This window comes from Phaethon aethereus (assembly GCF_964289735.1).
Source record: "Phaethon aethereus genome assembly, chromosome: 13".
In the NCBI taxonomy this organism is placed as follows: Eukaryota; Metazoa; Chordata; class Aves; order Phaethontiformes; family Phaethontidae; genus Phaethon; species Phaethon aethereus.
Genome location: NC_138589.1, coordinates 17,768,324 through 17,790,622, shown reverse-complemented (window position 1 = coordinate 17,790,622; position 22,299 = coordinate 17,768,324). Strand labels below are relative to the sequence as shown.

Here is a 22,299-nt window from a genome sequence, read left to right as displayed (position 1 = left end):
TTTCCGCCAGGCAAGCACCACGGCAAGATGGCGACCTCCTTAGGCCGCCTTCCCCGCCGGCTGCCGCCTGCTCCCGCCCCCGGCTCGGGGCCCAGCTGCCTGCCGGCGGGCCGCGAAACAGCTCCGCTCCGTGGCTGCCAGACTGCTCTTCAGTGGACGTCCCTCAGGAACGGCGCCGCCCGCTGAAGGCAACGGCGGCCGCCCCCGGTACAGGCCGCCGGTAACGGCCGCCCCTGACGACGCCCCCGCGAGGCGGGAGCTCCGCGCGGCGCCGCCCCCCGCCCGCCCGCGGCAAAGATGGCGTGGCGCGCGTTACGGCGGGTCGGGCCGGTCCTGGCACCGCGCTGCCCGCGCCTCTCGCCGCGGGTGCCCGCGGCCCGGAGGTTGGCCACTAGCTCGCTGGTGCTGTCCGGTGAGTGGCGGGTGGGGGGAGGGAGGCGCACGGTGCCCGGCGGGAGAGCGGCCCAGGTCTGTGAGGTAGCCGTCGCTCGCTGCCGGCCAGGGCTCCCGCAGCCGGGGCGGGCCTCTCCGCCCGCGCCGCTGGCTGCACCCGGCAGCCCGCCGCCTGCAGCAGCCGGCGGGGGCTGAAGTGCCCTCCCCGCTCCGGGCGCGGAGCAGCGCCGCAGTGTGAACGCCCGCCGCCAGCCCCCGGTGGGCGGCAGTGCCTCGTAGCGAGACGTGCCGCGTGTTTCAGCTGCCCGCGGGACGCGGCCGGCCGGAGCGCGCTGCCGCAGCCTCCCCTGAGCCGCGCTAGCCCCGGGCGGCTCGTCCCCACGCGCTGGAGTGGGGGAAAAGCCGCGCAAGATGGCTGAAGCCTCGCACGGGCTTCCAGCCGCACGGGACGGTCGGTGCCTCCCTGCTTTCGGCGGCGGGGGTTTCACCTGTCCCTCGTCCCGGTGCCGGCGCTCTCCCGCTTCCCCCTCCCGTGAGGAGCTGATTCACCTCCCTTAACGGGCAGGAAACTTTTAGCCGCCTCTCCACGCAACAGCTTTAGCACAGTGGCCCTGTCGCCCTCCGGCCCCAGCTGCAGGCTTCGCCGAGTGCGGCGGGCGTGAACTTGACCAAAAAAGCGGATGGCTGTTCCTGGGCCCGTCGTGCTGAAACGGCTTGTTGACAGCTCCAAGGAGCGGCAGCAGCAGTACAAGAAAGGGGCAAAAAGGGGTGGATGGAGGCAGCGGGCCTGCAGCAGCTGGGTTTGGGCTGCCAGCAAACCAGAGCCAGATTCTCAGCGCCTTGGGCTTGTTGGGGCTAAAGAAGTTTGGCTCTGGCTCGCCAGCTCCTCTGCAGTGTGGCTACAGAAGTGGTAAGGGGGGAGGAGGTGGACTTGCACATCGGTGCTTGGTGTGATTTTGCACTTAAGTGTAGTTAATGCTGAATGTATCTGCTGCTGTCGAAGCGCTCTTTGAATGAGAGTTAGCCACAGAAGTCTGAAAAACAGGCTCTGTGGTACTCCAGCAAACAGAAATGTTGAAAAGGTAGGAGCAAAGAGGAGGAGAATATGCTATAAAAATAATTACTGCCACTAAGAAGAGGTCTTAAACTTCCTTCCAGATAGTCTCTTAACCCTATCTGTTTTAACTGCCTTCTGCTGCAAGTGAAAGAAATAACATGTATTAGTCATTTGCAAATTAAGTCAAGATCTAAGGTTTTTTTGCTATTTTAATTGTTTAAGGTACCCGTTGTTTTTTCTACAGATCTTACTTGAAGGAATAGTATATGTTTTGCTTTTGTTTTAGGCAGAGAGGAAAACTTGTATGCCTCTGTGGAGGTGTAAGTTTTCCTTCACTCTGCAGGCATGTATTTATGAAATACTTAATAGAAGCAGGCTAGACTAAATGAAGGTCTGAATTCAGAATGTGCTAGTTAAGCTGAAACCAGTCATGTTGAAATGAATGAAGCTAAAGTAAATTTAGCTGCTCTTCTAAAGAATGCTCACAGAAGAGATTTGATGTTTTGACATTTTATATTCGTTTAATTCGAATTATTTAATGGGCTGATTACGTAAGCTCAAAGTTCAAATTTTGAGATTACTTATTAACTCTTTTTAATTTGACCTTTACTTTATTTGCAGTGTTTTTGATACACGGTTAGAACTTTTCATTTTTCACTTTTTTTTTTGTCCTACAAGAAGCTTATGTGCTCTTCTAACAGTTGAGAACATTTTACCACTGTGTTCCAAACTGATCATGGAAGTTTTCTGCTTTTCTTTTTTTTTAACCTTGCTTTATAAACAAATCCTGTACAATATTATTATCCTACATAAAGATATATTGGTTGGCTTTTTTGTGACATATATAGCATCACAGATGTTCAGCTTGGGTTTAAGAATCAGTGTCATTCTCTGTTCTTATGATTCGTTACTCGTTTCCAGTGAAACTCATATGAGTTAAATCATTTTAGGTAAAGACATTAAAGACACTTGATTTCTGTTCATTAGAATGTGTCCTGAGATGTTTTTGCAGGTATAAATAATGCTAGCTGAAATTCTCTGGGCTTTCTGACTGGTAATTCATGAAAAAACACTTCATATTTGCCTTTTACTCAAAATTTTGTATGTACTGTACTTTCAAAAACATGTATTGCTCCACTGAGGTCTGTAAAACTTCGGCCATCTTCAAAGACAAAGCATTTTATTTGAGATTACTTCTCTTGCACGTGTTCAGACATAAATAAGAGGATCACTACAGTTGAAACAGCTTAAAATGTGACTGACTGACAGTGGAAAGATTTTTAGCAGGTCTACAGCATGAACTTCTGTTTTCCTTCATGTACAAATTTAGAAAACATGCAAGGATTTTCAGAAGTGTAGTTTCTCTAGTGGGTGTAAGGAGTCCAGCCTAGACGAAGAGCCTGAGAGGAGAATTTTGAACTCAAAGAGGGCTGGAGCACCTCTCCTATGAAGGCAGGCTGAGAAAGTTGGGGTTCTTCATCCTCGAGAAGAGAAGGCTCCAGGGAGACCTTATTGCAGCCTTCCAGTACCTAAGGGGGGCCTACAAGAAAGCTGGTGAGGGATTTTTTACAAGGGCATGTAGTGATAGCACAAGGGATGATGGCTTTAAACTGAAAGAGGGTAACTTTAGGTTAGATATAAGGAGGAAATGCTTCACTATGAGGGTGGTGAGGCACTGGAACAGGTTGCCCAGAGAAGCTGTGGATGCCCCACACCTGGAAGTGTTCAAGGCCAGGTTGGATGGGGCTTTGAGCAGCCTGGTCTAGAGGAGGTGTCCCTGCCCATGGCAGGGGGGTTGGCACTAGGTGATCTTTAAGGTCCCTTCCAATCCAAACCATTCTACGTTGAAAAGGAAAGTCCAGCTGTACTACTCTGGCACTAAACGCACAGAGAGCTCTGTTTAAGAAATTATCTTCTCCAGCTTCTGGAACATCCCTTGCCTGATTGGATAGGTGCTACAAGTGAAAATTAAAACTAAAGTAATTAAAAAAAAAGAAGGGGGGGGAAGGTGGAAGAAAGTATCTATGGGGAAACTATAGAAGTAAGAAAACAAAGCAGGCTAAAAATACTCTGAGTAAAAAAGTTCCAGGTAAAATATTAGCAAGAAAAATATGTTGCCTGTTTCAGTTGCTTCTTTTGATGTTTCTCTGTATGACTTTATAAAAGAATTACTTCTAATAATTAGAAGAGTGTCTAATAATAGAATTGTCAGATTGCGGTTTCTAATGAGTCATTAATACTGGTCTTCCCAGGAATAATAAAGTGGTTAAGTGGTCGTCAGAAACAAACTCTAAATATGCTATTACAGAAATATATAAATGAGTACAGTACACATGCATGCTTTAGATCTGTACTTTTCTTTGAAGTAGAACTACTCCTTTTGCCCTTGACTTTGTCAGTCTCTAGATGACTGCACAGGAGCTAGTAATACTCCCAGCAGAGCATCTACGGTGTCACTATATGTGTCATGAACAGAACGAAATGCTTCTGTAAATTGAATGTGCTGTTTAAAATATTTTCCAAGAAAGATGTACAAAACTAACCTCAGTAAAAAAATCCCCACAGTTTAAGCCTGCAAATGTGTTACTGTACTTAAGCGAGCAACATGTCACTTATTTCTGAAATACCAAGTTTGTTTTATTTCAGCCCGCAAATTCACAGACAAGCATGAATGGATATCCGTTGAAAATGGCATTGGAACAGTAGGAATCAGCAATTTTGCACAGGTATTGATCCCTCCCCACTTACCCAAGTCCGCAATATTTATTTATGCGTACCTGCTCTTGTCCTTGCTCTTTGGACAGTTACTGTTTTTTATTGTTCTAATTGTATATGCTATACACTGAGCGTGATTTTTGGACTTGGATCTATCACATTATTTGTGAAGTGAATGCTGCTTCAGCATTCTGATAAATTCTTAATGACTTCGGATTGAGCGTATGGAGAGCTGATCTTGGTGAGAAACTTAATGGTTCAGCAGGATTTAAAACTTCATTGCTTCAGTTCTTATAGGCCTGTGGAGTTCATGGCTATGTGAAGAGTGTATTGCGCACTTCTTACGTCAAGCTTCCCTTGAACAGGAATACGGCGCAATCCCTCTGGCTAAAGAACAGTTGTGAAGTACAACATGGCATATATTTCTTACTCTAGTATAGGAATTCATCACTGAGGTGTTCAAAAAACGTGTGGATATGGTGCTTCGGGACACGGTTTAGCAGGCATGGTGGTGTTGGGATAACGGTTGGACTTGATGATCTCGAAGGTCCCTTCCAACCTTGATGATTCTGTGAATTCCTTTGGATTTTTTGTTTTGTTCTCATGCAAGTACTTGATTTGGAATAGTCACAGGCAAACTCGGGATAGAGATTCACTATATGTGAAATTTAAGAAAATCAAATGTGAGAAGCTATCGGTGAAGTGAAATTAATGTTTCTTAGGACAAGCAGCATTTCCTGTGATCTCCGTTTTCTGTAAATAAGACTAATAATCGGTAAGATCCCTAATCTTTTGTGAGATAGGGTACATCTGTCAGTGCAGAGGCAGAAGCCTATTCTGATTGTGCCAATTCTTATGGTGATAAGGCTCTTGAAGTCAGTGAGGACGAACTGTGCTAACAGCTCTGCAGTTGTCTGTGTCTGGGGAGGAATCATTGTGGAAGCAAGTCCTCTCTTTTTGTAACAAAAAGATAATCCCCTCAAATCATTGGGAACTTTGTCTGTTAAAACAGTTGTTACTGTAGCTGATGGGAAGAGGATCAGCAGATGTTCTTTCTCATCCTGCCTGAAGAAATCTTTATATATTGTATATACCTTGTAACTCAGCCTGAGGGTTATTAACACTGTAATAGATAAATAATAATTTGGCATTTGGGGTGTTATAACAAAAGTTTTTTTTTTTCAAGGTAAACATTTACAAAGTAAAAGTGAAAAATATGCAGTCCTTAAAGAATGAGAACTAAATTTAGAGGCAGAGATTACTTATATACAGATTCTAGAGTTACTGTATCAGATCTCTCCTATGTATAGTTTCTTTAATGTATGCTTTGATGCTTTTGTTTTTCTTTTAAGGAAGCATTAGGCGATGTTGTTTACTGTAGTCTTCCAGAAATTGGGACAAAATTGAGTAAACATGGTAAGTTTCAGCTCTAACTTCTATTGAAGTAATTATTCTACTCATCCCACTCTCCCTTTGCAAAGATTAATTTGATGAAGTAAGCTTTATTTTTGCATCCAGAAGATTTATAGTGGTATTAACATAAATTCAGGTATTTCTACAAGTGACAGCTTTAATTTCAAATTCTCACTGTCAGACCATGCGTGCTAGCAGAAAATACCTGCTTATTAAACTGTGAAGACATTTATTTAAAAATTAAGTATTTGAAATATCTCTTTTTAATAATTTTATCAATGCTCTGTTTTTAAAATGTTTATGCTTTGATCTGGACTTGCTAGTGTTTGGACTGGCTTATTTGTGATTCTGCAGTTAGGCATTTCATGAGTTGTACTATGTGAAACACTAGTTGATACCGAGCTCTAATTTTTCTATGAATATACAGACTCAGTAATTTTTGGGTATCAACTGTAATCATAGGGTTTTGCTTATTAGTGATGTATGAATTGTAACATTCTTAATCATTCAGCTATGTAATTCTCCATGTTAAAGAAGAGTGAGCATGAACACGTAGAAAGGAAAAGCCTATTCCTGTATTTACATGGAAAGCTGTCTCACTAGTATATAAAGAAAAGATTGGCATTAGCTTCAGATGTTGCAGAAGAAGAATGTAGATTTACTGAGGTAAAGTAACAGGCCTTTCTTTTGCCATCCTTTTTGTGGAACAGGTCCGTATTGAACTGTTTTGGCCAAATCTATTACATCACACTGAATGGTGAATGTTAGACAAAAGGTCTTTTCTGTTTAGGGTTTTAATTAACCAACTTGTAGTTTTATCTGAAGGAATGTCATTTCCATTTAGTTCTTCTCTTTTCTACCTGTTCTGGCCTTAGTCTAACTCCAAGCTTTCCCAGAACATGTTGTTGTCTGATTCCTTGTGCTGATGCCTATCTATACGTTTGGCAGCTTGGTGTTCCTCCATCCTCTTGTTTGCCTGTCTTGCTTATGGCTTAGAGTTACTCTGGACTACCATTGCTCCAGGCACCACTTCCATAACTGCCCTCAAGAAAGAAAAAAGGGAAGAGCGGCTGGGTGATTTCCAGTGTGGTGCTTCTGAATACTAATTTTTTTAGTTTTCCAGTGAGTGCAAATGTAACTGTTGGTAGTGTTTCTGAATTAAAAACGGGATTCCTGAAATTGTGTCTGTGTCTATTTTGTAACCAAATTATGTATAGAAAGGTTTAAGTTGCATATAAAAGGCATAGTTAGGTCTCTTGCAGCAGGAGCTGGGTGTGGTTCTTTCTAACCTGCTATCATATCATATATGCTGCAGGGCTTTAGCCAAAGTATTAGCCAAATACAAGAAATTGCCATCCCTTCTGTAGTAGCCAGCTAGCTAGTGTTACACAAGTTCCCCAGAATAATTCAGGAGCATAAACATCAAATTTAATACCGCTGATCATTGTCATAAAGTTGGTGACTTCAATCTCTTTGACAGTTTTCCTTACTCAAGATCAAGACGCTTCTTCAATGGCTAGGTCGTCATCGGAATGTCTGACTAAAACAACTAAAGCACTCTGTATTTTCCTCTTAAAAGCATTCAGTCATATTCTGTGTTTCAGATGAGTTTGGAGCTTTGGAAAGTGTGAAAGCTGCTAGTGAACTCTACTCTCCTCTCTCAGGAGAAGTGACAGAGATTAATGCTGCCCTCGCAGATAATCCAGGGCTTGTCAATAAATCTTGTTATCAAGATGGTAAGATGTTATTTTTATCTTTCAATAATGAACACCACCTGGATTCTTGCTGTCACACATGGCTCTGCAATTCTTCCAGTTTGATGGTGTGGAGGCTTTAATGGAATATATCGAATATAGTTCAAGCCCAATAAAATTTAACATCAAAGTATTATTGTAGTCTTGTCTTTGCTGACAGCTGCATTACAGTGTGTTCTTTTCAGACATAGATGGTGGTTGAATTTAAATCTGTTTCCCTTGATCTCATTTGTCTTTTTTGATCTCGTTAGCAGCTCATGATACTGAGAGGTCAGGCTCTTTTACTCTTTCTAGACAGCATCTCCTTAATGCCACTGTCAAGAGACAGTACTAAATTAGACAACTGGTCTGACTCAAAAGGTCATTTCTTATGACAGGTTGTTTGTTCATCTTTTTAAAGTATTGAAATACCGTTTTGCCTGCACAAGAAGTCCTGTTGATTCTACCAGTGTTATGGGGCTTGTATGCCTACGGGGAGTACTTTTCTAAGGCAATAACATGAATGAATCTTCCTTGTAGGATATTAGCAACTGTGTTTCTTTTTTGTTTCCTAACTACAGGTTGGCTTATCAAGATGACTGTGGAAAACCCTGCTGAACTTGATGAACTGATGAATGAAGATGCCTATGAGAAATACATAAAATCCATTGAGGACTGAGCTGGAATAATGAAATAAATCCATATAAAATATTTCAGCGTAGTTTGTCATCAATCAGTGAAGTAGAGAATGTCCAGTTATGGCAACCTGAAAAAATACCACTTATGATCACATATAGAGGCCATAAATAATTGCAGTGATAAAAATGTTTAACATCTGCAAACCTGCAAGGGTTTTTTTATTCTAGATTATCTGATTTATGTAACTTCAGGATGTTATCTATGATATTTTTGGGAAAAAAAATTTATTTGCTAAAATATATAGATACATTTGACAATCAAATTTAGTAACAACAGCCTTAAGGCTGGTAATTCTGTTGTAGGCACATGACTGTTCTCGTAACCTGGACTACAGCTTTCGCTGAAATACTTTTCTGTTGCTCCCAATATACTGAAAAGCAGTGCCTCCCTAACTTACTAATATTTTTCCTAAGTATAGTTGCAAAGATGATACCAAAAAAGGAGAAGCCATATCAACTACCTCTTTGCATGATTTTTTACTTCATTACAGGATTTATTAATCTTTTATGTGTTCCTTCTTTATTTTACTATGTAATTGAATAGTTCTGCCTTTGAGGCAGAAGGTATGGTCCTTGTCTTCTGATTTATGTGCCGCCTTAGTCTGCAAAACTCATGCAGTGCTGGTTTATTGATGTTCTCGAGTGGATTGTTCAGGCTGTATTTTGTTGTCTGGTAAACACTACCTATGTCACAAGTAATTAAGGAATTCTACATCTTGTGCCTAGCAGTTGTGGTGATTTCAGAAGAGTAGACACTTGTGAAAACTGTGTGATCAGGAATAGTTTGTGTAATGTATCCATGTGTGTCTGTCTTTAAGCTCAAGTAGGCATACTGCTGTAATGACATCACAGGAATGAAACTAAAACTTCTGCTTTGCAAACCAGTGAACTAAAGCAGCTGATTCCATTAGACTTAATATTTAATGAATCCACAAAAGTGCACTCAAAATTGATGGGATATCTGAGGGTGAGGTTGAGTGAGTTGTACAGACCTGCACTTTAGGAAAACACAGTGGTACAGCAGAGTTTTGGCTTAAAACTTTTTTCCTACAATTCTAAAATGGTGATTAGAAGCTAAGCATAAAACAGGAATGAAAACCAAGTATCTGTAAGTTGATGTAAGAGGAAGCAGGGGCATGTTTAATCCATGTAAATTTTGCCTTTGCCATTTTAATCCATGGTAAAGGCAAAATTCATATTCCTTTGGAAGTTACTTTCAAAAGCACAGCCCTTCATAAAAGGCAGAAATACACTGCAGGTTATGCAGAAACCTTTCTAGTGTATAAAAATGTAGGGCTGGCTTTTATGATCTGAAGGGATGTGAAAGTAATTGGTGGGCTTTTTTTAAATTCTAGGAGCTAATTTTTCTTCCACAAGTGACAGATAAAAGCCCTGCTAAGAGAGACTCTAGTGTGTATTGAAGATGAAACTATCTATCTTATCTTCTCCATAGGAGTTAAACTGCAAAGTGACTAAGGAAAGAGAGGGTTTGACTGTTCTGCAGGAGTCCTAACTTCTTGGCAGTGGTTGATGAACAAAAGGCTCCAGTAAACCCAGTGTAAATGCTTTAAAAACTCAGTACTTCTGCATTATTCACAGTATCATGCAGTATTTATTGTGATGTTCAGGGCCCAGAGAGCCGGGAGCCTGATCCTGGTTTCTTGCAGACTCCCTGTGCACTTTCCAAAGGGAAAGAGAAAGTTTGCTTCAACTGAGAATGAGTACAGGCAAATGGAGATAGGAATGCATGAAAATGTTCCAAGTGGATACCATTTCTTCCCTCCTATTTTTTTTCCAACTTTTACTGGAGGGTAATAAGCCCTTCATTCATTGCCATCTAATCTATCACCCCTGGGGAATCTCCCTTTAGATGCATTGTAATGCATTTTTATATAATTTTTCATTTTAAATGTTTGTATTCTTTCCTTTTGATCAATGAAATAAATAGTAATTTCCTGTAATCCCCTAAAGAACCTGGGGAATAGTAAAAACTGGCAACTCTGATCTTCTTCAAGCTTTGCCCTCATCACTGTACTAGCAGTGTTTATAAGGCTACGTGTGAGTGTGGATAAATGACAGCTTCCTGGAGAAACCATATGAAATAAGATTCAACCTTATAGTTGGAGAATGGATGTTGTTCTCCTCAAAAAGGAGGACCAGGAACCTCTCTAGCCCTAGTTCTTTTTTAGGGTTTTAGATGACCTTAGAATGATTTATTAAATCTCCCAATTCCTCTTAAAAATGGGAACACTACTACTTAGGTGCTTTGCTTGTGTGGTTTATGCTGGGAGCTCTGGTGTTCTGCAGTTTTTAGGCCAAAGGATGTCTAATGGAGCAAATATTTTTATATCCTTCTACAATCCACTCAACTACCTGAGTTATGCTGCCAAAAGAATGTATTTGTCCTTGTTGGACATATGCTACCCAAGCAGAGCTCCTAGCTTTCAAATAATCCCATAACTTCACCCCATTCAGCAGCAGCAAGCAGCCTCAGGCAGACCTCCATGCACTGGTTGGAGCCAGACTCTGCAAGAACACAAATATCACCACCATGAATCAGTTAAGAATGCCTTTCATCAAAATAAAAAGATGGAGTGAATGTGTATTAGCTTTGGTCTGTGATACAATTTTAAATGCTTTTGTATAAATTGTAGGGGAAAACATCAAACTTGTTTACCGTTGTGTGCTCCTACAGACAATGAATAAAGGAGATGATTTTTTACAGATTAACAACTTCAGCTGTGACCTCTTAAATCTTGATCCTGAGCTTAAGAACTTAACACTCACAATTACTGGATACTAAACATTATAGGCTCAGTAAGAGATTGGTTTTGGGGCAAATCATGATTTCCATACTTCTACAACCAATAATTATGTCTCTATCTCCTGGGGGTTAATGATATCATCACCTTTCTTCTTGCCAGTACTTCCTCTCTGTTCCACAAGTACCAACCCCTTTATGTCTCCAATTACCGAACTGAATAATATAAGCTAAACTTAGAAAACTAAATATGGATTGAAAAAATTGGTTCCAAGATCTTTATCAACAGCAATCCTGAAAAGATTGACACACCTAAACATTTGGCTGTGTTTCAGTCACTGAAGTGCTGCCTCTCCCTGTGAGCCCTGACCCATCATGTGTGTAAATACAAATCATGTAATTGTTAATTCTCACCACAGGGAGAAAAAGAAATCAATGGTATAAAACTAAAAGAACATAAATAATAACACTTGGTGGTGTTTTGATGAACTTAATAAGGGCAATGTCAACTTCACTGTCATTAAAGTAGCAGTAAGACAATTACCTAAGCAGCTCTGAAGATTAGCTTGGAAGTGCAGCAGATCTCAGTTTCTAATGCTCCCCTTAATTGGTGTCTCTAGAGAGTTGATGTCTCGTGGTGAAGGGTCCTCTTTCCTCATACTGGTAGATTGGGAATTTACAGTCTTCCTGTAGTAATGGCTCCCATCACACAGTTTTAATACATGAAGCCGACACATAAAGGACATCGTAACACCTACCTACCTTCACATCAGCCTGGTCATGTGAATAAACAGAACTGCCCCAATAAATCAATCAAGAATGATCCTCAGCTCCTCAGCTGAGCACATGGGGCTTGTCTGTTGTGACATTGGGAGACATCACGCAGCCAGAGGCAAAGGAGATCGCCCTACCTGCACTGCACGGTGTGGGGAGGAGAAAGGAAAACCCCAGAGCAGTGCATGATTAATTAGCCACACGAGTTCACCAGTGGCTGGAATGCTCCAGGCTGTCAAACAGCAACATGTGCCGACTTAAGGAATCGCAAGTTTAAAAAGCAATCAGTGCCCAAGCCCACCGCGCGGCGGCTCTCAGCCTGTTAGCGGTGGCAAGGCAGCGCAGGCAGCCCGGGCTGGTGCGGCTCAGTCGCTAAAAGGTGCTGCGGCGAGATCCAGCTTTGCTGCAATTTAATGTCCCAGGTCAACTTCAACCTGAAAAAATATTAAGCACATCTTGCTTCATTCAATATGTTTAAAAAACGTCCCAATGTAACAAGGAATTAACTTCGTTTCACTGTACCAATCATCTTACCATCTTTATTCTCCCCTCTTCTTGTAGCACACCTAAAATTTGGCCTGGTGGGGAAGGGGTATGCATGGACAGTCTAAAATTTTATCAAATTCCAAACACGATGCCAGCCATTAAGTCAACAGGAGCATTTCAATAACAGAGTAGAGATTGAGTGAGAGCTTTAGGAAAGCCATTCTTCCACCAAAGTCAAGGGTGAAACTGCTTTTATATTAATGAAGCTGCATCAGTCTTAGAGAGATTGCAAAAGTCATCTACACAACACAGCGCTGTTTCTACAGACAAACATCTTTTAATGTGGTGAAATGCGACTAAACTGATGGAAAGCCGAACATCTTTTGGCAAGCCACTTCAGGGAATATGACCTTATGGATGTAAGACAATATGAAGACTCTTGAGCAGTAGCCATCAGTGTAAGTTACCAGCATGATATGCTGCAGGTGGCACAGACAAATCTTTAGAGCAGCTTCAGAGTGTCCTCAATGCAATTTTCTCCACTTTCCCCACACTACTTGAGACACAGCCTTAGAGGAACAGTCCTTGGCAGGAGAACTTAGTCTGTGCTGTCTGGATTGGTTAGAGATTGCCTCACACTATCGATATCCCTCTCTTCCTGACAGCGTAATTCAGTCACTTCAGACCTGATCTATTTTAATGCAGTACAAGTGTCCTACATCCTCCACTATTAGGCTGTTTTATTTGGCATTTGTTTATAGTGTTTAATTATTTATGCTATTGAATGTAGTTTGCTTAGAGATATATTTTAATGGAGGTACCGCACTTGTACCTTTCTCTAACCATGAAATCAATCCTCAGGATAGGAGGACGAGTCTGCACTTCCTAGGACTCAAGAGTACTTCTGTTTTCCAGCCATCACCACTCTCCATTCTTCGCTGCATGGGTCTGGATCAAGAAAAAATGACAGAGGATTAAGTATTCTTGGCAACTCCTGTCTCTTCTGACAAGCCCTCACTTGTGCCACATGTAAGGCAAAGCCACTGATAAAACTGGTGTAACATCACCACTACACGGCTCTTTTTTTCTGCAGTGTATCATCTCATCTGCAGCTGGAACAGTTTTGCGGCTTTCTATTAGACTAAGGGGCATTTCTCACATCAGGTTGGCCTGGTGTTAGACAACAAAGAAGAAAATTCAGCCATTCAAAACCTTGAATTTTTTCACCTAGTTCCCACACCTTCCACATGTTTAAAGAATAACTAAAGGACAACACAGTCCTTGAACACAGGCCTCTGCTTCTATGGGATCTAAAGCAGTATTTCTAATAGGGAATCTAACAGTCTGGCAAAGGGCCACTCTTTAGAAGTAGCATTGACAACCCCTAGTTCTACATTTTAATTACTTTGCCCTTCCAAAGAAACATGTGAAAATGTTATTATTAATAACGAGACAGCTAAACAGATGTTTTTGACAGAGTACAGAAAAATAAGTTGTACTAATTACATGAGAACAACATACAACATTTTTTCTCCTTATGGCTATATGGCTTTTTCTGTATTACACAGAAGGCTTAAAAAGTGTTGGTTAAAGAAAAACTGAACACTCTTCTTGGCATTTTAAGGTAAGATGCTGTCTACAGTGAAAGTTTGAAAATCAGCACATTACAACAATTCAAGAAACAAACATTTTGAACTCAGCGATTAATGGAGAAAGAATATTTGGAAGGGTCCTTACGATTCATTTAGCTAACACCTATATAGCCTCAATTCTGCATCACCATTGGAGGAAAAAGCATGTGCTGGTTGAAGAAACAGCTTGACTGCAGTTACTGCTGAATATCCATGGGGCTTAGAAACCTTCCTCCTAGTCCTTCAGCACTGAAAAATTGCAATGGTTGTTCAGGGGGTTTTTACTTTAAAAAAAAACCAAAAAAACCAAAAAAGTCACAGTTCTTTTCACATATCTCCTATCTTCCCTCTATGAAAGCTGCTCTCTCCTCTCCCGAAATCCTGGTGTTTCTGTACTGTCTAGCACCTAGCACAAGCTTTTGGCAGCTAAATGTTGAACTGCACTTGAGAATGTTTCAACTGTTCATAGTGACCGTAACAATGCACGGCCGGGCAGGAGTAAAGGCATGAACAGCTGAAGTACAGGCATTCCTTTCTGAACGACAGGCTACTCGACTATGGCTGAAACGGTGTTAAGGATACAGGACTGTAGAGACAGCTACAGACATTAATGCCGATAATCTCATCCGATCTTCTTGAAAGATGGTTACACTTCAGAAGACCAGACTACCAACCTCACTGGGTATGCTGCACCTTCCATAGAGAACCCTCTTAATGGAGACTGCCTGAAGGCAAGCGGGCTGGAAAAACTGGCCCAAATAGAGGACCTTTTCTTCAGATGCTCAAGGACATCGCAACATGCCTTCATACGTGCACTATGGATGAAACGGAATGTAATTGTTTCAGATTCTCAACAAAAAAATACTCGTGGTTTGTCAGTCAAAAAAAGGTTTATATTAACCACATGCTCACAATTTGTATCATTAATCTTTAATAGACAGCTAGAAGCTACAGGTTTATAAATATATTTTTTTTGTAATTGTGACAACCAGTGACTAGATACTGTTTTGGTGGAAAACTGTCTCAAATACTGTAAGGCTAGGTAAATTACAAGGCATTATTAGAAAATGTTGATTTGAACTTTTGATGATATTGCATTACTTTTACAAACATTAGAAACAAACATTATTTGGTGAAACATAAACATTGCAGAAGAAACTACAACCAAAAGTAATTTACTAGTTAAGAAACAATTAACTTCTTTTTTTTTAACTGAAGTGAAGGTGAATCAAAGCAACAGTAATAAAAACTTGCATGTTAAAGAACACTGTCTTCAGAGAGCATGGCCATTACAGAGAAGTAATTTGTGTAACATTGTAAGGGAGGAGTTCAGTTTAAACCATTCAAAGAACACTAATTTCCTGTCACAGCAGTCAATTTTCCTGCATTACAACATGGATTCACATCCAGACGTAGGCAGGTTTTGCACCCAGGTAGAGCTCATTTTGTATCAACCTTAAAAATGCATGAGCTTCATATCAGGGTGCACCTCCATGAAGACAGTTACAGGATGAACACAAACACTTGTTATACCACGGTCTAGAAACTGGACTTACAAGTAATCCCAATCTATTTTAGTTCTGCTACTTTTGATCAGCTTTAAAAACATCTATTAGCTCTTTAAGTTTAAACGTGTAATACTATTTGGCTTATTTTTAAGATACAGACAAACAAAAACTTTAGAACTCACAACAGTAACACACTTTTTGTCCTAGAAGGTGATAAAGAGTAAAGTATAATGCGTGAGACTTCCTTATGCAGTTTTATGAAATACTGTCTTGTTACAAGTATTCAAAGGAGTATGATTATGATTTAGTGAAGTCAGATTGGACAAAAAAAGAGCCTAAAGGTATTTGACATACAATTTCCTTCATGACGCTTTCAAGAGAATATTCTAAGCACACCACACCAATACATCAACAATACCAATCAAGTTAATCCCTAAAAAAAGCAGGTGCACCATAATATTGCATAGAAAGAAATCCCTGGTATTAATACACTCGCACTGGAGACTAGGACTTTCTCCCTGCCTTACTAAACCAAAGCACCTATTTTTTTAAAAAAGCACATCTCACCTTTGACATTTTTCTTAGCTATATTCTTTGGACTCGCTAGTGCACATGTTATTTCAAGCATATTTTTATTCTGCATGCTATTGTTTAATATTTAAAAACTAAGGGGTTTTTAAAATGGTTTTCCTGCCTTCTCCCTAAAATTATAATGTAAAATAATTTTCCTATGTTGCATAAAAATAAAATCAGACCTTTCTCAACAACAGAAAGCTCAAACAGCTGCTGCGATAACCGAATGAAGAGGATATCCATACAAGACTGTGAAATCCAGGGTCAAAAATCCTCTCTAAAATAACTTAAAAATTGTATTTATAAGTTGGATAAAGAAAGAGTCCAACCAATAGCCGATGGTTTTATAGCTCAGTATTCACTTTGATCATGGAAGACCTACATTGAAGTCCATACACTGATTTAAGGAAATACTCTTACCACTTAACTATTTTAGGGCAATTCTCTCATATAAGCTGAACCTGAGAAAACCTTCCTATTGAAACAGGTATGTCTCCCTGCACGTATTTCATTTTGGAAAATGTCACCATCTTCCATTTAAAAAAAACCAACAACTGATCAGCTCTACATAAGGCTAGGGGGTTTTATTTTACAGCAAAATTGACTACATCTACTTCCTACCTTAAACTATTTACAGTTGAAAACCCTTAATTTCAGTGCTCAAAAATATTTTAATTGCAGGAAGTAATCCTTTCATATATTCAGAGCATGTACACATGAAGTGCATACAGGAAACAGAATTACTGATGATTTGCCAAAAAGCCATGCAGTATAATTGGAAGGTAAAAGTAATTTTCTTCAGATATTCCTTACAGTGAGCACTTTTTTTATCTCACAACACAAACTGCACAGACAGATGAAATCTGTCCAAAAGTTTTAACAATATGCATTATGCAGCATGAGGCAGATAACAGTTAAAACTGAAGAGACCATGTGTCCACAAATAGATTTCATAAAAAACTAGAACTTCTGGTTTCAGATAGAATATATATTTAGAATATCTGTGCAAGAGGTGAATATATACAATAAATACATTTTTTTAATATTAACTATAGTCACAGTCTTTTTTTTTTATATATTTAACTACATGATTCTAGAAGTGTACCAGGAAGACATATTTCTGACTCTAATTTCTTTCACTGTTATATGGGAAAATATTATTAAATTCTTCTGGCTGCTACAGATACAGGATTTCTGGCAGAGCTGAAAATATATCAGGAATTAGACTCTATTATATTTTTAGTATAAATTTCATTTTAATGACAAAGCCACTACTGGACTTTTGGTGAGAGAGCTAAGGAACACGTGATATTTCTTCCTCGGAAATGTTAAAAGGCACATAAGAACTTCAATATATATTTAATAGGTTAAGAAGCAGATTCTGAATATTCCCGTTGGTTACTTTACATTAAAATATAGCATTAGCAGATGTTTGCCTGTTGGCGCTATGGAAAAACGTTTCATCTATCTGTAAAGAGATCATGCTTCTGCATGAACAGACATTTGTTCATTCAAGTGATATATTTTCCCCCCATATGCTGAAACAAAGAGTGTGCACTCATTCTGTTGTTTACTGAGATACCGAGGCGCACACACTCACATCAAAAAGTTACTTGCAAATGTTAAAAGGAGAAAAAAATTACCTGAAATCACGTACATTTATTGAAAATGAGTACGAGAGTTTCAGTCACTGATTTTATGCTAATAAGTAGCATTATGCTTGGCTAGCTGAAATTCCACTTACAGTCACTTAATAGTTCCGATTCCTTTTAGGATTTCAAATAGTTAGGGTAGATTTCAAAAATATTGCCATGAAAAGCATAGAATCACATGCAAGAAATCTACCAGTTTAAGTGTGAAGCTGCAAACAACAATGCGTATCGGACATACAGTACAATTCGACTGTATAAAGTATCATTATATTGCACATAAAACAAGATGGCACATATAAAGCTACAACTTTGCACAATGAATGACAGAGACATTCTTACATCTGCAGTGACATAAGCAATGAATAATTCACTTGCAAGTACGCGACCTAAGGATTATTGCCTTGCCTAAACCATTCTAGTGGCAAAGAAGGTGGCATGGGCTCTAATCACGCAAATAAAAATGCAAAAAAAGGAGGTGACATTTTCTCCAGAAAAAGGTTGGCTTGAAAATTTTTCAAATATTTTACTTTGCCTATGAAAGTTCACTTTGTGGAGCTATATTCTTTAGAAATGTGATTTTAAAAAGCCGTTTTGCTCCTGTTCCCAGTAAAATGATTGATGTCCCACCAACTTGAAAATTATCCTCTTCAACACAAGTTTTTCTCCTCTCAAAGTCATCATTTATGCAAATATTATGTAATTATTATTTGGGATTTTTATTTCATCTCCCTTTATCACAATGCTTCTAGCAAGCCACACATAGATAGCATCAGATCGAAATCTAAAGGACTGGAAACTGTACGTGAACGCTGCCAGTGGGAAAAATACTTGCAGCCATTGCAACTGAACATGTCTTTGGAAATCTGACTAAGTCTTGCTTGCAAATAAATTAAAGTGGTAGAAGTGAAAACATATAATCCAAGTAGCACAGTTTTGGCGTATGCCACCAATAGATTTCTATTAAAACACCTCAAACTTCTTCCACAGACTTCATCAATAGCATTGTCTAGTCAAAGCTGACTGGGCACAACCTTACCTTTCCAGGCTTTAAAACGTAGGTGTTTAATTGCTGCTAGCAGACCACGTCTCTTACGGGACTTGCACATATATCATCAATAAACTGTGATCAACTTCAAGGCCATAAAAATTACTCACAAACTTTAGTTTTGAGGACAGGCTTAACTGCTTGAAACCTCAGGAGACGCTGTTTTGCAAAACATTCTTCTGGGATGCTACATCCTCAAAAGGTTTAATATTCAGATTTGTGTTTGGCAAAGGGAACCACAAATAGAAGAGCAGTAATAGCTGAACGGCATTACAAAGCCACAGCCCAATTCTGCCTACAAAATTTTCAACTGAGCGCAACGGAAATTTCACCTAAGTCACAACAAAAATAACAACAACAACAAGAGTCATACAACAACTTGCTAGTGTACTTGATGCATGTACAGCCATTTCGGTATTCCAAATTTAAAGAGTTTAAGCCACAGTTGCTATAAGGAGATTTTTAAAAGATTAGAGACCTGCAGATGCTGCACAAATCAAACGAAAATGAAAACTGCCATAAAATAATTTTGACATTCTAGAATTAGTTATTCACTGTTAAAAATGGTTTTAGCACCATGTGTGTTTCTAAAGCCATTAAAACAGTAAACAGGAAACCTTGTTAAATCTTTGTAAGCAAAGTTGCAGCATCAGTTAATCTAAAATGCATAAAACCCTATTTTTTTCTCCAAGCATTTTCAATCTACATAACAGCTCTTGGTTCACTATTTGGGTAGAAAAGGCCAAGCAAAAAATGTTTTGGAAAGTCATCACACATAAAAAGCTGTTTGGCTATATTTCCACCAGATTTCAAAGTGCTTTCAAATGGTGCCCTTTTCCTTTTATCCAGGACTAAGGCTCTTATAAAAAGAAGTTTGTTCAACTAAAAGACAAAAAGATCAGTTAGGCTTTCTTTATCAAATAGATCACTTAATATGCTTTAATAATGAATAGTTTAAAACCCTAGTCCTGCAATTCTAGCTTTGTAAATGCATACTAGCAATATATAGAATTGCTTTAATACAAGATTGAGGCCTTAACATTCTAAAGTGTGAAATACTCAGTAGATGTTGACAGTACATTTCTTTTAATAGAAACAGAATATAAAAACTCAGGGATTAGAAAACTGACTGGGAAATTAAAACCAAGTTTCCAATTCTAGAGAAAATAGTCGTTATTTTTTCTATTAAATCAGAAACAGTGATCTAAAGAAATTAAATTAAATCCTCTTTTCCCATTAAGTTTCCAGACCTTTTTTTCCCCCCCACAGAATTTATCAGTTTAATTATTCTGACTGAACCAGACCCTCAAGAGACAAAATTGCTCTCAATTCTCACAGACATCAAAAGGTTCTATGAGAACTCAACTTTACTCAAGCTCTTTGGGACACTTAACCCTCCTGAACAACACAAAAATGCAGTTAAAAAAAATCGCATTTCATTCCTAAACAACCTACAGAAGATCCAAGACGTTAAAGGACTGATCTTACAGCCCTTCATAATCAGAAGATCACACCAACATCAGTTTTACCACTCTCAGAAGTCATATTTGTAGAGGTGCCTCTCCTGCAGACATATACACACCTAAATCCTGGAAAATTAGCACCCAGATTTGGCATCAGCACAACCTGTATTCAGCTGAACTCCTGAAAAAGCAAGTTTAAAAAGGAAAACACTATGTTTATGACTAATATAATTTAAAACATACCTTTGAAGGTAGAAGTCAGCATGCTCTGTAGTTTTAATTAACATATTTTTATATGGCAAGATACGACTTGCTTCAACTTGTCTGACCAAGTTTAGGCAGTTTTGTGAAATCTGTCATTTACTGAACTTATGAAAAATTTGGACCATTTTGTTTTTCAGAAAGCAGGCTCCTGCACTCATACCTTATCATAAGAAATTCAGTTAAATTAACAGGAATAAAACTGAAAGCACTGCTTGGAATGCAGACTAAAATTACGGATTCAACTCTTGCTATCTCTAGTTCCTTTGGTGCAATTCCACGACGTTCCTGCTGACCTGAACACAAGCAGCTTTACGGGACCAATCCCACCGAAACAAACATCAGATCCTGACAAACCATTACAGCCACCTGCATTGTGAATTTCAAAACAAAACACTTGCTTTTTTTGTTAAAAAAAAGCTCTCAGTAGGTTGCATTTCAATTCGTATGTGATGTTATTTTTGTTTTCTAAATACATTTGACAGATGAAACACGGTCAAAAAAAAAAAAATCTTTGCTTTAAACAGATCGATCATTTTGAGAGCATGATGAAACACAGCTACACCTGGGGCATCCGTACTCCGGGCTTTTCGGGTTCCACACCGTAATCTGTCCCTTAACCCTGCCCTATCAGGCCTTTAACCCCGCAGCGTAATTAACACGAGTGGGTCAGCGAGGCCCGGAACACTGATCCAGCACCTCGCCGAAGCCCGGCTTTGCTTAAGCAGGATTAGGCAAACAGAACGGCCGGAGGGATGCGCTATGCCGCTGCCCTGCGCGTTTCCAGAGCCTGGCCGACCCTGCCGAGCTGACCGCAGGCGATCCCGACCTCCGGCACCCGGTCCCGCCGAGTAAATTCTGCAGCCGCCCTGCGGCCCGTCCCTCCAGGGCCCGCCTGGGCGGCCGCTTTGGTGGTCGCCACAGCGCGCCGGGGGCAGAAACGGCGCCCGGGCCTCACGCCGGCCTCCCTGCCGCCCGCGCGGAAGGGTTCCCCTCGACACCGCCGGCGAACTGGAAATACACGTTATCCACCCGTGAACAGCGGAGCATCTGCCGGGGACGCACAGAGAAGCGGCTGCAGACGAGGCCTGCGCTGAGCGGGCAGGCGGCCGGCGAAGCGGGCGGGGAGCCGGGCCCTCCCGTGGGGTGACCCCGCGCTCCCTCCGCGGGCGGCGGCCGCCCCCCGCCTCAGATGAAGTGGATCCAGGCGGTGCTGTCGGGGTCCTGCGGGGGACCGTCGGCGGGCGGGACGCGCTGCCGGCTCCGCAGCCGGTAGTTCGCGCCCTCGTTGTTGTCCCAGTACTCGGCGCCGGCGACGCGGTAGCGGACGGCGAACTCCAGCGTGGCCTCGGCGGCGGCAGCGCCCAGGGGCAGGAGGAAGGCGAAGCGGTCGGTGAGGCCGTCCGCCGGGCCGGCCGACTGGTAGGCGGCGGGCACCTCGGCGCAGCTGGCCCAGCGGTTGAGCGTGTAGCGCACCGACACGGCCTTCTCGTAGGCTAGGTTGAGGACGCGCACGGCGCCGCGCAGCCCCGCCGGCTCGGCCCGCACCCACTCCAGCCTCACCTTGTGCTGCCGCACCCGCTCCGCGAAGCCGGGGCTGGCGCCGGGCTGCGGTGGGAAGAGCGGCTCCAGCGGCGGCGGCGGCGGCCCGAACAGCACCGGCTCCAGGTCGCCCAGCGCCGGCGGTTTCCTGGTCTTGAAGAGGTCGGCGGTGCGCGGCGGCGGCGGGGCGGGCAGCGGCACCTGCGGCAGGTCGGCCTCGCAGAAGTGGCGCACGGAGGTGAGCTCCAGGCCGAGGGAGTCGGCGAACCGCACCGTCTTGCGGCGGGACGGGCTCTGCTGCAGCGCCGGGCGCAGGCTGCGGTCGCCGGGCGTGGGCAGCGACTTGGCGCGGCGGCGCTGCGTGGGGCTGGGCGGCACGGCTGGCAGCGAGGGCTCCCGGCCGCGGGGCGGCCTCTCGCCCGCCGCTTCCCGCACCACGGGCGGGGGCGCGGCGTCGCCGTCGGGGCTGCAGCCCCCCTTGCACTGCTCGGCCAGGCTGCCATAGAGGCAAGCGCTGCAGCTGAAGTTGCGCGGCAGGTAGAGCCGGGGCGGCGGCGTGGGCACCGCGGTGTGCAGCGAGCCCGCCTTATCCAT

At 41.8% G+C, this 22,299-nt stretch overlaps 2 protein-coding genes across 2 annotated transcripts; one reads left to right on the top strand and one right to left on the bottom strand.

The window, feature by feature from the left end:
• Positions 1 to 297: 297 nt before the first annotated feature.
• Positions 298 to 7,990, top strand: GCSH (glycine cleavage system protein H; the record flags this gene model as incomplete). Its single annotated transcript, XM_082005865.1, has 5 exons — positions 298 to 412; positions 4,097 to 4,176; positions 5,518 to 5,581; positions 7,183 to 7,314; positions 7,893 to 7,990. The coding sequence occupies 5 exons, from the start codon at positions 298 to 300 to the stop codon at positions 7,988 to 7,990; spliced, it is 489 nt and encodes a 162-aa protein (XP_081861991.1).
• A 12,868-nt stretch (positions 7,991 to 20,858) lies between these two features.
• PPP1R3E (protein phosphatase 1 regulatory subunit 3E) lies at positions 20,859 to 22,299 on the bottom strand (the record flags this gene model as incomplete). The annotated part of the gene is made up of 1 exon (XM_082005533.1): positions 20,859 to 22,299. One exon carries the CDS (start codon positions 22,297 to 22,299, stop codon positions 21,352 to 21,354), a length of 948 nt encoding a protein of 315 aa, XP_081861659.1. The 3' UTR covers positions 20,859 to 21,351.